Consider the following 16,850-nt stretch of genomic DNA (forward strand, 5'->3'; position numbering starts at 1 on the left):
ATCAAGATGTGGTGGTTGTAGCCGGTGAGACTGTTCAGACACACAAATAATCCACAGACAGGTGTCGAGGGACGGATCCTTTAACTTCAAAATATCAGCCCAAAGGCCCTTGTCTCATGCATGAAACACCACCATATTGTGAATCAATGAAGAGGCATAAACTGCTTGCAGGCAACGTTGGTGCACCAGAATTTACAATCATGGGAGAGACCCTGGAGCATCATAATCCATTCCCGATAAGTCTGACCTGGGGACTTCCAACAAGAAAAGAAAGTCTGATGGGCGGAGGTGACATGTATTTGTGCATCAAATTACTCAGAAAGGCACCCCTTAATATGAGTAAAAGAGATTTCGAGGGGACTGCTCAGGGTTCAATCGTTAAAAAAAAAAGGGCTGACTTCGATTTTCATTGTGGATCCCATGTGCCAGTAAATGTTGTTCCAACCATTCACAGGAGAGCGTCTGTAAAGTTTGGAAGGTAGGAGACGAGGTACCGGCAGAAGTAAAGCTGTAAGGATGGGGCGTAAGTCGTGCTTGGGTAGCTCAGATGGTAGAGCACTTGCCCGTGAAAGGCAAAGATCCCAAGTCCGAGTCTCGGTCCGGCACACGGTTTTAATCTGCCAGGGAGTTTCATTTGACATAGTTCGACCATGATTCGAAGGACCTATCGAAAGCCGGAAATGTCGGTGGAGCCACGCACAAAGTGTTCAATTTACTTGCGATGGAATCAACTATATGAACTACCTCTTGCAATGCTGACGAGTGAGAGCGAATTTCTGAACGTGTGAGCATCGCCTGAATCTGCTGTAGAGGTTCCACCAACGGCAAGAAGCTCCTCGGAGGAGGCCATTCTGTTTGAAAATGAAAGTTTCATCATTGTCACCGATAACTGTACTGTCCTGCGGTCAGCAGGAAAGAACTAACAGTCAATTTGAACACACTTTGTTATAATTAAAGAAAAACGCCTTCTTGGCATACGCTAAGTGTTAAATGTAAGAACAAACAGAAAAAAACCTCACGACTCTTGTGGTGGCAAATCAGATAAGGAAAAAAGACAATGGAAGAAAATACTGACCAAAATCTATGCTACAAAATACAATGTGATACTATAATGCTACGGCCAGTGAATACAATGCTAGGGCCGGTGTAAATACTGGCCGGAGCTGTTCCTATCGGTTGGTCAACATTGCTGGTCTGACGGTCTAGGTGTGCTTATAAAGCCAGGTCGGCGAAGTGCTACATGAGGCATGTGAGTTCCGATTGGTGGAACACTCTCACATGTTATCTGGCGAAGTAGTTCCATGTTTATCTAGAAAGTCTGTTATTGTTTCTATCCGCTGGCAATGTTTCTGTCTGCGCTCCTGAAATGATATCGGCAACCCATCTTGCATGTCAGTTGTGGGGCCCTCCAACAATAAGGGGCCACTACAACAAGATTGACAAATATCTACAGTTACTTTCACTGCCATCTGTACAGATATTTCACCGACTTCTGTTACGGCATTATGCAAACATTTATAATACTTCTAAAATTGACAGGTGGCAGTGGGAGATCCATCATAGCACACAATATCTGGGTTACTTTTCTTTCTTTCCCAATACACTTAACTTCAAGGCATACACAAGGTAAATATTCATATAATTATATTTTGTGCATATTACAGGAGATGTCATTGTACATTTCGTTACTTTACACACTTGGCATTCCCCTAAAACTCTGCTGAATACACCTCTTCTCTTACTTATGTCCTCTCTACACATAAGGGATTTTACAGTATTACATTTAGCAACAGACAAAAGTAATTCCAAAAGCTTGCAGTTCCTAATTAAAAAGTAAGCATTATTTTCACTTTTTACAAACCCAACACCTTGTCTATTTTCAGCAAGATATTTGAACTTGAGTTTCGAAGCATTGCCTGCCAATCTTTTAGACCTAACCTGACTTCGCTGTGGTGTAACAATTTCTTCATTTTTACAATTTCCAACAACACACGTGTTGATTACCATAATATTTACAACTGTAATTAAACATTTTTGTTTTCGGCATTTTACAATGTAAAATGGTTGACATACCCAGTCAAAAAAAAAAAAAAAAAAAAAGAAAAAGGGGGGACGTAAACTCAAGTAATCTACATTGCAGTAAATGCCTGCTCATAGTACAGTTGATATGTTCTTCCATCCATGGAAGCTAACGACGACCGGCTGCAAGCCCGAAATCTTTTTGAATAAGTAGTGTCCCAGCTAGGCATTCATGCGCCGCATCTGCTTTAGAAAGACACGGAAATGATGAGGTCCACACACAATGTATATACTTTTACAATTTTATTAAATAAATAATAATTCACTTTTTTTTTTTGGACCCTTGTGATATCCAGGTCCCCTTAATGAATCTAACATCCCATGCTCTGACACACAGAGTGCCAGTTTTGTTTTTCCTTATGCCAACATTCTCCTGAGTAGTCCCGGCCCCGAGATCTAAATGGGAAACTATGTTTCCTCTGGAATATTTTACTCAAGATGATGCCACCATTGTCAAGTCATACAGTAGCACTGCAAGACTTCAGAAAATATAACAGCTGTTGTTTTCCCTTGCTTTCAGCCATTTCCACTATCAACAAGGCAAAACCATATTGGTTAATGTTACAGGGGTAGATTAATCTATCACCCTGAGTATTTCCTCTGCAAGTACTGAAAATAGTGCTGCCACTCTTCAGGAACCACAGGACTGGCTATCCTCTCCACAGGAACCTCTCCACACATAACTTGTTTTTAAACAACAATCAATACTCTGTTGCCATCTTTCTGTGGAATAAAAATGCAGGGGTCTGGGTTCTTTTTTCATCACTCAGGTGATAGGGATGTTACTGTTTGTATAACAAATGTTTGAAGTGTGGAAACTGGAACTGGCTCACCAAAACATACTTTATTCTCACCATCTACCTGGGTTTAATTTAAACCGGTTTCTCAACCCTTTGGTTCCACATTCTTTTAGGCACACTTGCTTCAATCCTCTACATACATCCTATGTTCTGTCTCTCGACCAATGTCTATGTCTATGACCAATGTCTATGACCAATGTCTTTATACTGTACCCTAGCTTATCTTTCTTCCATATCATGAAGCCCTTTAATTCAATCAGTTTCTCACATTTTGTCTCTGTTTTCATTTTGTCTTTGAACCAAGTTACTTAATTAATTTTTCCTATTATACCTTTTGACACATTCTATATAGCTTGATCAAGGGAGAGAGGTAGAGGAGTGATCAGGCTATCTTTTCCCTTTAGCATTTCTGTAACTATCTTACATGAAGGCACCAAACCCCGTGGCTCACCAATTTTGATGAGCTTAGGCAAACTATCTACGTGCAACTTGAAAATAATTCCTGTTTAACAGTTTGGTTCACTACACTCCAGTTTTTTGAAAAAAGAGAGAGAGAGAGATCAAGGTTTATGGCACAGAATCCATTCAGACCGAATGACATTCTTAGAGCATTCAAAATAAGTAAACTTCATTACACAAACCAGGCACACAACCTAATTGTTCCCAATGAACTGAAGAATTAAGTGAGTGTGATCCTTTATGGATCCACTTGATGAACTACATCCTCACTAACTGGCACAATGTTCAACTGGTACAGGGGATCAACATCAGCTTCCTTGCACAAAGGATTCATCTTGCATTTCTTGCAATACAAGAGTTGTCATTAAACCTTAGTTATCACCTCAAAAAAAAAAAAAAATCAAGCTGCAATAAAGAAACTTGGTCATGGTGTTGGTCTTTTTCTACCTAACCACCCTCCAATGTGAAACATTTTCCCCCCCACAATGGATGACTTGGTGCAGTTCTTGGTTGCAGAAATCTGTGTTTTAGCTGTTCCAATGAAATAGCACATGTGATGATGTTCTGTGCCGAACAAGCTGTTTCAGTGTCATGGAGAAGAAACAGCCACTTGCGCACCTTCCTGGGATGCCTCATCTTGACAGTCTCCTGCAACGCTCATGTGACAGTTTGCTCATAATGAATGTTATCAGTCATTATCACAGCAGTCCCAAAGTAACACTAAGTGTTTCCTTAACCAAATACAGTTGGGCCTTCACCTTTTTCGGCAGTGGTGAATGCACATGTTACGACTGGTTGTTTCACTCCATTTTCTCGGGGTCACACGGATATTCCCAGCACTTGTCCACAGTGACTAGGCAGCTAAAGCAGTCATCTGGACAGGCCTGAAAAAGCTGCAATACTTCCACTGCTGTGACGTTCTGTTTTTTGAATGCGTTTGAGAAGTCACAGCAGCCAGTGGTCAGCAACATCAGTCATGTTTAGAAGTTCATGAAAGATACTGAAAACTGTTCCACGGTTGATTTCCCCTTTCTCAGCTATTGTCTCAATTACTGTACACCAGTCTCAGGGACCCAGGACCTTGACACAGAGATCATCTGTTACATCACAGTTTGTCACTGAGACTTGTTGAATCACTCGAAGTGTTTGCATCATTTGTTGGTGCACTGTTCCCACATCACCTCAACATGGATTGTTGTAGCATTGTTCCCTTCAAATGTGGGCAACAAATTGCTTCAAGATAATCCACTTTACCTATGGGCTGTGCCATTTTGTTTTGGCTTTGCAAGAGCAGTGCTATCGCATTGTGGCACAGGAATTTAAATGTGTACCACGACTACAGGAATGCATTAAAAAAAAAAAATGTATAATTTCATTGTTATGGTAGTTGAAACCTCATGACCGCCTCTTCTACTTTTTACTCTTTAGCAAGACAACGAAGGCTGTCACAAAATTTATACATTGTTGTTTTAATTAATATCATTTTTGTTGTGAACAACGGGCAAAAATTACCATTGCACTGTGCCTGCACTTGTCTGACTTATTTCCTTTGATAAGTTTAGAATTTTGGTATGAAGTTGAAAAATTATCACAAACTTATCAAAACACATCAGGAACTGCATCATCAAACTGAAATCGAAGATCCATAGCTTTGTATATAACTAGATGACAGTCCCAATATTTCAGATGATGTTATCATAATGCATTAAGTATGGTATGCATTGACACTGACTGCCAAAAAAAGTCTTCATACCTGTAAATTGAGTCTGCTTTTACATCATACTGTGAGAAGAACAGTCTGTTGCACATCTGTCATTAACCCGGATATGGGTGCTGGCAATAATGACCTTGTTCATAATAAAACATATTTTATATAAAATAATAATATATAAATTTTGTGGGATTACATTCTCCTGTCAAAGAGTAAAAAAAGACTGCAATAAATATTGTTAAAACTCATGGGTGCACTCTACATTTCTTTGCCACTGGATCAGTTAGCATGATCTTACCTCTTTGATTACATCTGCCATGGAACAAAGTCACAAATTCCTAGATTTCTCAGAAAATATTAGGTTGTGGGTCTGCCAAAATTTCCATCTTTTTGAGTGTTCTGATGACACCACAGATCCAAAACATCCTGTTTCATAACGTTTGACCTCAATTATTTCAAAAACTGAAGCAATGTGATGTAAATCCTTTCATAGGAATTACTTTTGACAGGCCTCAAACTAGTATACCAAATCTCATTGAAATTGGTGTGTGTGTGTGTGTGTGTGTGTGTGTGTGTGTGTGTGTGTTTGTTGGAAAAGGGGGGGGGGGGGGGGGGGGGGGGGATGGATGCTCTCACTCCAAATGTTCTTGCTTCAGTGATTGGAAAGTAGATAGTTTTTCTATCTCTATCATTGTTAATGTTATCTGTACAAAAGATAAACCCATCATTAAGACACCACACTTGGACACTTGTGCTATTTTTCCATCTGACTTCTGCCCCCCTCCCCCCTTACACACACACACACACACACACACACACACACACACACACACACACACACCACACACACACACTGTTGATCACAATGGAAATTGGGTGAAATTGCATGTAAATATGTCAGCCGTATCTTGTGTAGATGTTAATATTTACCAGCACTGGAAGGGACAATGTTCCAGTCGTTATATAGACTTCAAAGAAAATAGAAATTAGAGAAGCCAACAAACAGTTTTTTCCTAAAATTGTACAACTCAGCATAAAAGGGGGAACAGCAACAGCCACAATAATAATAATAATAATAATAATAATAATAAACTCAATTTGACAAGTTCAATGTTCTTGTATTGATATTGCCATAGATAAATGAGTACTTATTAAGGCCATTATGATATTATCAGAGAAAAAAGTAGTAATCAGAACTGACAGAAGGAAACTGTGTTCTACGTTAGCTTTAATTATACCACCCACAGAGCATTCAAGGCATGCAACTCCTTCTGAAGAGATATCATCTGTTTTAGATACAGTTCTACATAAACAAATGATGAATTCTACCAAAAGTGTAACTACCTCAAAAAAGGCACCACATTAAGATTCTTTGACTTAAGATATGAACGAAAATATGATCACAAAACTCTTATTCACTATAGTTTGTCCTACATGTTTCTCTCTGTTCATGCTGTGCAATTCTTTCCTCCTGCAGCCCCCAGAACACACAAAAACCGTCAGTTTGCAGGCATCTTTAAGTGTGCTTCTGTGCTATCCATCATTCATTTGCAGATGACTGCTTGTCAGTCTTTTTATTTTTTTGAATCTCTTGAAAAGATATGGATCTAAATTAAATGTTACTTCCCTTGATGAGTCCATTTGTTTAAACCCTATTTTCAAGTTGTAAATGTCAATACACTACTGACCTTCATGCATGAATCAACATTCTCTCTTTCACAAGAAAAGGACTATCTAAATGTGTAAGAAACAATCTGAAAATAATTTCCACAATATTTTGTCAGTAATAGCTCTGTAAAAAAATGTTAACACTTACCATATCTGTAAGAAATGCCTTGTCTATGTTGTCATTAAGGTTACAGATTGTGACCTCCAAGGGTGGTGGCTCACCAACATAATTTGCATCAATCTGTAGATAGGTTTTGTTGTGAGTACATAACAAATCACAATGACATGAAGCTACATCAAGTACTACCATAAAATTTAAAACAAAAATTTCTTACTCACTACATACAGATACAAATATAAGTTAATGATACACAGACTCCAAACTTCGCAATTATGATGTAACAAAGAATTTTTTGTAACTAAAAATGTTGCTTGCACCTTATTTAGTTTTCAGCTATTTCTGTCTGCAGCTCTCTAACCATAGGACTGGGAATGGGTAGACATGACTTTGAACGCACATCAACAAGTTAATTTAAGCAAGACAATGGTCAAGCTGGCCGACAAATTTGAGCACCTTAAACATGAACAAGGAACTGCCATCAACTTCTCCAACAAGGAGCTTAACAAAGGCACCACCACAGTTCTCTGTAAAGGACTGAATTTTGTTGCCCCAGCTCCACAAAAGCTACCAGTGACTGAGATTATTAGTAGAGTAGGAAAAGCAATGCAGTATCTTCCTCAAAAAACTAAAAATAATGTAAGATTTGCTAATTGCCTGATTTTAGAGAGAGCCAACACCCCCGCCCCCGCCCCCCCCCCCCCCCCCCCCCCCCCCCCCCCTCCCCCCGACCCCCCTCCTCCTGAGTCCAATATTACTAAGTGGGGAAATAAGGACTGAAATTGTTCGAGAAGGATGAAAAGATTGCTGTCTTACTTTCTGCGAATGAAAATTTACCGTTATCCTCAATGCTACAGATTGTCATAAGAAAGTGGGTAGTTATTGGAAGACAACACATACTACATTCTCAAATGGGATCCCACATCAGCAATTAGCAAGAGGAAAGGGGAGCTACTAAAGAACTCTGGCCTCTCTGACAAACTTGAAATTAATTTAAGGCCGATAGCATGTAGGCCAGTCAGATTTAATGGCTTGCCTAAAACATGCAAGGATGGCATTCCACTGAGACTGACTGTTAGTGTTGTTGACTCTCCTACATAAAGACTGGCAAAGCCCTCAACTAAATTATTGGCTCCCACAGACACTGTAGCAAATATATTAAGAATTTAAAAATGTTTGTTGACATCATACAGCTGATGAACATAGATCTGAGTAAAGTAACTGTCAGCCTCAATGTGGTCTCCCTGTTCATGAAGGTACCAGTGGAAGAGACAATAAAACTATTGGTCCCTCATTTCTCCTGCAATATTTTAAAATTATTTCAGCACACTTTGACAACCACTTACATTTTGTATGGTGGGAATTATTATGAAATTACGAAATGACTGAAGGGACAGCACAGCACGGGCAGCCATAGCTAATCTTTTCATGGAGGGTTATCAAGAACAAGTGCTCCCTTCTGTCCACATCCTGCTTCTTCAAATATGTTCATCACAAATTTTTAATCTGCTCACATAGCAGAGAGGGATTGCAGCAGTTCATTGCTCACTTCAGTGGTATACATGGTAACATAAGGTAAGGTACAGTGGAGGGGGAGAAGAACAGGAAGGTACCTTTCCTAGATGTGTTGGTCCAACAGAAATCAGATGGATGACATGATCATTCTGTGTCCCAAAAACCAATGCATACCGACCTGCATCTCAATGGATGTAGCTTTCACCATTCAGCTCACAAGAGAAGTATACCAAACACCTTAGCACACAGAGCCAGGATTATTTCGTCGGACAATGACTGCCTTGGCTTCCAGATTAACCATCTGATGACATTGTTCAGAAGGAAAGGGTATTCCGTCCATGATATTAGGTCAATGGTGTCAAGGAAACCAAGACACAATGCTGTTCAAACAAGCCAAGAGGACCAACACACTGCACAGCTTCCATTCTGCAGTGTAGCAACTAGTAAAATAGGTAGAGTCCTAAATAAGCAAGGACTCAGACTAGTCTTCTAACTACCCAGGAAGATTAAAGAACTGTTGCAACCCATTAAAGATAATCTCGGTCTGAGAGTGCCAGGAGTTTATAATATCCCTTGCGAGTGTGGCAACAATTATGTGGGCCAGTCTAGGGGAGATTAGTGTTTAACGTCCCGTCGACAACGAGGTCATTAGAGACGGAGCACAAGCTCGGATTAGGGAAGGAAATCAGCCGTGCCCTTTGAAAGGAATCACCCAGGCATTTGCCTGAAATGATCTAGGGAAATCACGGAAAACCTAAATCAGGATGGCCGGACACGGGATTGAACCGTCGTCCTCCCGAATGCGAGTCCAGTGTGCTAACCACTGCGCCATCTCGCCCGGTGTGGGCCAGTCTATATAGACTGATTCCGATCATTGCATCGAGCATCAGCATCACCTCAAGTACAGGTATTTCAAAAAATCAGCAGTGGCTGAGCATAGCCTGTTAAATAAACACAACATTCTGTTTGAACAAACAAGAATACTTGCTCATGCGTCAAACAATTTGGACCCCGTGATTAGGAAGTTGTGGAATTTAGATTATGTGAAAAAACTTCAATAAAGACGCCAGCTATGCATGGAAGCATGCACTTGATAAAGAAAGAGCACAGAGGAAGACTTCTTGCTGTTTACCACCTGATGCGAGGAATGGCACACCAAGCTACGCCAGACAGATAAGCGCAAACAAAATCCATGGTCATAGATGGCATCACCTCGAACACGCCATTTCCATGTTGGCATCACGATGTAATCCAGCCAATCAGATGCTAACCCCTGGGTATGAAAGTTGGAGACCCTCCAGTTTCTCAACTGTCAGGCTTAGCCCCTGATTATGATGATGATGAAACAGGCATTATCAAAAGGCTGGGATTTTATCCACATTTAACATGGCAAGTAAACCAAGAACATTTATTCCGTTACTTCAAGACATTGACATTGTTACTGGTGAAACTGAAATAGTTTGAAAATATCACCTTACAATTCAGTGCATTGTTCAAGCCAATGTGAGCTTTATGACATACGACCTTGGCTGAACTGCAAATTTCTTATGAAATACTGGACATTTTCTAAGGGAAATACTATGTAATTACATGTATCTGTAATTTCACAATCGGTTTGCACACTGAAACTTTAATTTATCAGTTCACAATCCATCACGTCAGGGACTTCCAAAATCCTTGTATTGGGATTAGTTTCCAAACTGAGCTCTTCAGGTGCACAATTACTGCTAACATATTTATCAATGTCCTTTCCTGTGCCTACAAAATTAAAGCCCTTCCTTTTTATAACAGATTCTGATGTTCATAGTTTTCATAAACATTTCAGTCAAATGCTTGACTATTCCTCATTTATTTATTTGTTTGTTTATTTATTTAGTTATTCATTTATTTCTTATTCCATAAATCTAGGTAGCGAGTGAACCTCAAGGATATGAAATGTGTCAGTTTGTATACAGTTTATATATAACTTACATAAATGCAATAAAAGATACAATGTAAACAAGATCTCAGCTAAAAACATATATCAAGTCTACAGAAAATTGTACACTGTGGAAGGATGAGTTACATATACAGGATCATCTATGACAATGCTCAAAATAAAATTAATTAAAACTATTTCTAAAACAACTGAAAGATTAGTAACAATATTCATTTCCTCTCAAGAATTCACCAATTGCATAAAAATATTTCTCGACTAAGTAATCTTTGAGAATTTGTTTCAATTTCAATAACTGTTTAAGAAGACACTTGATATGTGGTGGTAGAGCATGAAACAGATTAATGATGGGGTAAGAAACCCATTTTTGAACCACAATAAGATTTTCAAATCAGTGTGCAGATTGCTTTTGGTTCTTGTGTTGTGTTGCAGGCGAATCCAAAACCATGGGACTATCTTAGCCAGTCTCACCAGTATCTACACTGTCAACAGTAATCACTGTGCACTTAACGTAGCTGGAGTATGAAGGAAAGTAATAGCCATTTATACTCGAAAAGGTGCACCTAAACAGACAAATTGAAACCACAGGTCTTTATGCCACAGTTGAAAGTCATTTGTATGTGGACTATATCTTGTACGTAGACAGCCAAACCTGATTTATTCGCATATCTGTGACAGGAAGGAGGAATATCACAGTAGGATCACTGCTTCCACCACCCACAGTTTCTGTCCAAGTATGGGCACATGTGAGGGCCATGCTCATTGTTTCGTTCAACTTTAAGAGCACAGTGCACTATGAGCTCTTGCCAATAAGTCAGACAATCAATAAAGGGTACTACACAAAGTTCCAACAGAACAGCAAGCTCTAACGAACCTCTCTCCATTGCACTAAACAATTTGGCTTTGGCAGCCCAGTTGATGCGCCAGGTTCCACTACCATTCACGCAACACTGACCATTTCCTCCACACAATGATTCTACTGAATATTGGGACACACATGAAAAACACCTTCAGGAACATTTTCAAGCTTCTGGAGTCACTGGGCCCCAACTTGTGTAAAACTTTATTTTTGTCATGAATTTGGTTGGTTGGTTGGTTTAAGGGGGGGGGGGGGAGGGGGGGGGGGGGAGACCAAACTGGGAAAAGAAAACCACAGAGAGAAGCAAGAAACACGTTTCGGGATAAAAACAAGAGAGAAGATGACCATGGCTAGCCGGCCACAAGAATAAAAAGGAAAAGCCAATCACTCTGCGACACATTAAAACATCCAGCCTAAAAGCATTAAAGTGGAGAGCACAGAGGGACAAACGACATGCGCGAAAACTTAAATAGAATAATAAAACCCACCGTCACATATAAAACGTAAAACTAAATTAGCCAATGAGGCATTGTCAGCTAACATTAATGGCAAAGAGTCCGGTAACTGAAGAATACATCACAGGGGAGCCAAAGAAGGACAGCTCACCAAGATACAGGCGCTGCAACGACACTGAGGTGGGTCATCACGGCGCAGGAGGTAGCTGTGTGTCACCCAAGTGTGGCCAATGTGGAGCCAATAGAGAACCTCATAGTTCCTGTGGTAGGCTTACGTGGAGGTCTTTCACACATTCGTAGTCTTCTTAAGGGCACGCAGTTTGTTGTGCGTACTGGGATTATGCTATTCCGTCTCCCAAAGTTGCAAAACCTTGCGGCGTAGTACTGAATGCAGGTCAGTTGCAGAGGAGACAATCCCCATAAGCGGTTTCTGCGTAGCCTGTTTGGCCAGCCTGTCTACAATTTCGTTGCCTGGGATTCAGACGTGACCTGGGGTCCAGACAAACACCAGTGAACGACTGGACCATTCCAGGGCATAGATGGACTCCTGGATGGTCGCTACCAAAGGATGACGAGGGTAGCACAGGTTGATAGCTTGTAGGCTGCTCAAGGAGTCAGTACACAGAAGAAATGACTCCCCACAGCATGAACGGATGTGCTCAAGAGCACAAGATATAACCCCAGCTCGTCAGTCAAAACACTGCAGCCATCAGGCAAGGAATGCTGTTCAGTACGTCCATCATGGACATACGCGAAGCAGACATGATCATCAGCCATTGAGCCATCGGTGAAAAGCACTTCATGGCCATGGTACATGTAAAGAATCAAGAGAAAGTGGCAGCAGAGAGCCACGGGGTTAACTGAGTCCTTAGGGCCATGTGAAAGGTCCAGGCAAAGCCATGGCCTAGGTGTACACCATGGAAGTGTACGTGAATGGACCTCAAATATAGGTTGTAAAGGAAAGTACTCCAGTTTGGAAAGAAGGGATCGGACATAAACTGCAATTGCAAGCCCTGGTCTGGGCTGCCAATGTGGCAGATGAACCGCCGTGGGTGGGAAACGGAGACGGTAATTCGGATGCGCAGGAGAACTATGAACATGTGCAAAGCCACCCTGACATGGAACCAGTAGGCCACATGACTCCAAACCCAACCCAACCACCGACACACCATACGTTCCAGCACCTTTAGAACGTTAGTGAGGTAGCTGGGCCGATAGCTATCAACATCAAGCAGGTTTTTACCACGTTTGAGCACCGGAATGATGGTGCTCTCCTGCCATTGCGATGGAAAGACGCCATCGCACCAGATCCAGTTGAAGATGATGAGGAGATGTCGCTTGTAGTCAGATAAGAGATCTGTGGATCCCACCTGGCCCAGGAGCAGTGTCGGGAAAATGTGCCAAGGCACTGAGGAGCTCCCACTCTGTAAATGGGACATTATAGGATTCACTGTGGTGTGTAGTGAACGAGAGGACTTTCCCTTCCAGCCGCCATTTGAGAGTGCGAAAGGCTGGATGGGTAATTCTCCGATGCAGCAGCTCAAGCATAGTGCTCAGCAAAGTGCTTGACAATCGCAACTGCATTGGTACATAACATGCCATTTATGTTAACACCTGTTGGGGCCTGGTACCCGAAAACATGTTTGATCCTTGCCCACACATAAGGTGACGTATGGAACCCAATGGTCAAAACGTATCTCTCCCAACACTCCTGCTTCCATTGGCGAACGCGGGCACGGAGCCGTTTAAAGGCTATGAGGTGCTCCAGGGAAGGGTGCTGCTTATCCCACTGTAGAGCTCACTGACGCTCCTAATTGCTTCAGCAACTTCCAGCGACCACCAAGGATCTGCCTTTCGCATGGGGCACCCTAAAGAGCAAGGGATCATGTTTTCTGCCGCAGAAAGGATTGTTATAGTCACCTGCTTAACCCTGACATCGATGTTCCCATGTGGGGGAGATTCAACGGTGACAGCAGAGGTGAAAGTTTCCCAGTCCATCTTGTTTAAACCCCATCTGGGTAGGCGTCCATGGGCCTGACGCCAGGGCAGTGACAAGAAGATGGGGAAATGGTCACTACCACCCAGGTCATCATGTGCTCTCCAGTGGATAGGTGGGAGAAGTCCTGGGCTGAAAATGGCCGAGTAACTACCATGAGCCACACTGAAATGTGTGGTGGCCCCAGTATTTAAGTGGCAGAGTTCGAACTGAGACAGTAAAGTTGCGACATCTCTGCCTCGGCCAGTAAGCATGGTGCCACCCCACAAGGGTTATGGGCATTAAAATCTCCCAAAAGTAGGAAAGGCAGCAGAACTTCATAGGCTTACCTGTCACTGCCAGTTTGCACAGAGGCCTATCAGGAATCATATACGGATCCGATGGTTTGTGATGCTATAACATGCCTGGCCCATGACAGAGAAGTTCGTGAATGTGCTTTACAATCTGAAAATCCCTAACTCATACTTGTTCTAAGCATTGCTCTGTCTTTCAAACTGCCTAGGGCAAAAGAAAATCAGGTAGAAGCATGGGGCGAAATAGCCGCTGTTGCTTATCCTCCTCCTCAGCTGCCATCAGTTAGCTCATTGGTGATGGGAGGGGGGTGGGGGAGGGGATGGGATGAATATGGGTGTGAATAGTGTTTCCTAAGTGACGGTAGCCCTAAACAAAGTCTACATTGAAATAATGGAGAAGTTATTAAAAATGCAAGTGGACACTGATGCAGCAGTGACTTTGTTAAATTCTCAAACCTATGTGGATCTTGGATCACTGATGTTGTCCCCTGTATCCTGTCAGTTAGTGAGTTACAATAAACAACAAATACCCATACTGTACAGTCTTCTACTTCTGTAATGTACAAATAAATAGTTTAGCCTTTGACCTTTCTAGCAGTGGATGATGCCAACACTGAAAACTTATTTGGGTTAGATGCCTTCAAAATTTTTAGGTTCTCTATTTCTGATGAAGTGCATCTGGTATTGGATCAAGCTCCATACCAACAACTGGCCATGCTCTGCTTGGAACATTTCTCCCTGTTTTTGGAAGGTTTAGGGTGTGTTACTGATTTTAAGGCTCACATCACAATGAAGACAACACAGCCCAGTAGCTTTACGAGAGCAAGTTTGCTTGGAACTACATCAACTTATACCTATGGATGTTATCACACCTGTCTCCTCTAGGGAATGGTCAATTCCATTGGTAACTCTCAAAAAACCTGACAGCAACTTTCGGATCTGTGGTGATTTTAAATTGTCTGTAAATTCACAGTCTATTATTGATACCTACCCCACACACCATCTGGACGAACTCTTAGTACAGCTTTCTGGGGACCACCATTCTTCCAAAATAGACTTCTCAGGAGCCTACTCATAACTGCCTCTGCTGACTATTCCAAATGTGTCCTTGTAGTGAATACCCACTTTGGGTTATATCAACACTAGCACCTGCCATTTGTCATCTCGAGTGCCCCTGCCACTTTCCAATAATCTCTGGAGCAACTCATGACCTCCATGTCGGGGTGCACTAACTACCTGGATAATATTGTGGTCTGATGTTCCTCAACAGATGAATATCGGCAAAACTTTAATGCCTTGTTCATGGGACTACAGGCCATCTGTTTAAAATTAAACTTGGATAAATAAAAAATTTTTTTTGTATCATCTATCTCGGTTTTGAAGTCTCTTGCTGGCGTCAACCCCTTACGCCAGCAAGTCGATGTCATTATATGGCTGCCATGTCCTAGCAAAGTCAAAAAATTGCAAGCCTTTTTCAGAAAGGCTGCATACTACCATGAATATCTTTCTGGTGTATCCAAATTGGCCAAGCCATTTCATTCTTTCTTACAGAAAGACATTCCTTCTTACTGGTTGCCTGCCTGTGAGTGTGCTTTTACTCTATTAAGGTCAAAATTACATTCGACACCTTGCTTGATTATATTCCAACCAGGCTAACATCTTGTGTTGGACACAGACGCCTTCCAATATGGTCTTGGAGCCATTCTCATGCACAAATATGAGGACAGTTCTGAACGCCCTATTGTGTATGCTCCCAAAGCTCTGAATCAAGCACAACAGCACTAGTTACAGAGAGGGAAAAAAAAAGGCCCTTGCTATTGTATACATGCTCCAAAAATTTCACATTTTCTTATGTGGTTCTAAGTTTCATTTGATCACTGATCATAAACTCTGATTTCTGTTTTCAATCCTTTGGCATCTTTACTATGCAAAGCAAACCACTGCCTGCAATGGTGGGCTCTGTTTTGTCATGCTATAACTATGAGATTCATTTGCGACCCACACTAATGCAGATACTCTTTCTCCAATGCCAACTGGTCCTGATCCAGCATTTGATGAGAATGAACTGTTATGTTTCCATTTAAACGCCAAAGACAAAAACATCATAATGGCCCTCCCATTAGCAGTTCTTGAATTTCTGTGGCTGTGGCAGCCAATCCTGTCTTACATCAGTTTGTCGGATGCCTTGCATAATTATTATACTCTGTGTCACAACCTCTCGTTTCTTGATGCTTTGTTAATGGTGGCTACTGAAGAGTTGGCAGCCAGGGTTGTGATGACATCCACATGGCGGCAGTACATCATGCGCCATACTTGGGCCACTGTGCTGTTTCTATATCTACATATTTTTCGTACAAAATTGCTGGCCCACCGCCACGTGTTTTGCCCATGTATTGACAATGAGATCACGTGCATGGTAACAGTCTGCCCACAGTGCGCCATCCATCGAGCTGCACCATGGGTCACTCTTTCCCTGTAGCCTGCCCCTCAGCACCCCTGGGAGCGTATTAATGCAGATTTTTGCAGGACTATTCCTTATCTCCTTTTGCCTTGTAATAGTTGATGTTTTCTCCAAATTTCATTATGTGGATTGTTGCCCATCCATGGCATCAATGGTCACAGCCCTCTCAAGCGCTTTTCCTTACAAGGACTGCAGTATACGCTTGCAACAGAAAATGGTCCACATATTGTGTCTCAAGATTTGAAGATTTTTATACTAAGAGTGCTATCTGGCATGTTACAGCCTCTCCCTTTCATCCCCACTCCAATCGAGAGATGAAGAGGCTGGTCCGTACATTCAGAACTCACAAGGGGACCATCAAAAGAGTAAATAACGGATTTTGAAGGGTCTCTGATATGTTGCAGAGAGACATGCCCTGAGTATGAGGCGATCCGCTTCTTTAGTGACGGGCCTTGCTTCTTGAAAAAATTGATTTTGAAGTTCACTGTGTGCTGTAATAC

General features: G+C 41.7%; 1 protein-coding gene across 1 annotated transcript in view; it reads right to left on the minus strand.

Moving 5' to 3' along the window:
- Positions 1 to 16,850, minus strand: part of LOC124711430 (histone-lysine N-methyltransferase SETD1B) — a 173,689-nt gene that overhangs the window by 123,879 nt on the left and 32,960 nt on the right. The window contains exon 3 of the mRNA XM_047241499.1: positions 6,866 to 6,958. Within this exon, the coding sequence (XP_047097455.1) occupies positions 6,866 to 6,958 (93 nt within the window). The remainder of the gene's footprint in view (positions 1 to 6,865; positions 6,959 to 16,850) is intronic.

Source organism: Schistocerca piceifrons, chromosome 8 (assembly GCF_021461385.2).
Source record: "Schistocerca piceifrons isolate TAMUIC-IGC-003096 chromosome 8, iqSchPice1.1, whole genome shotgun sequence".
NCBI classification, from domain to species: Eukaryota; Metazoa; Arthropoda; class Insecta; order Orthoptera; family Acrididae; genus Schistocerca; species Schistocerca piceifrons.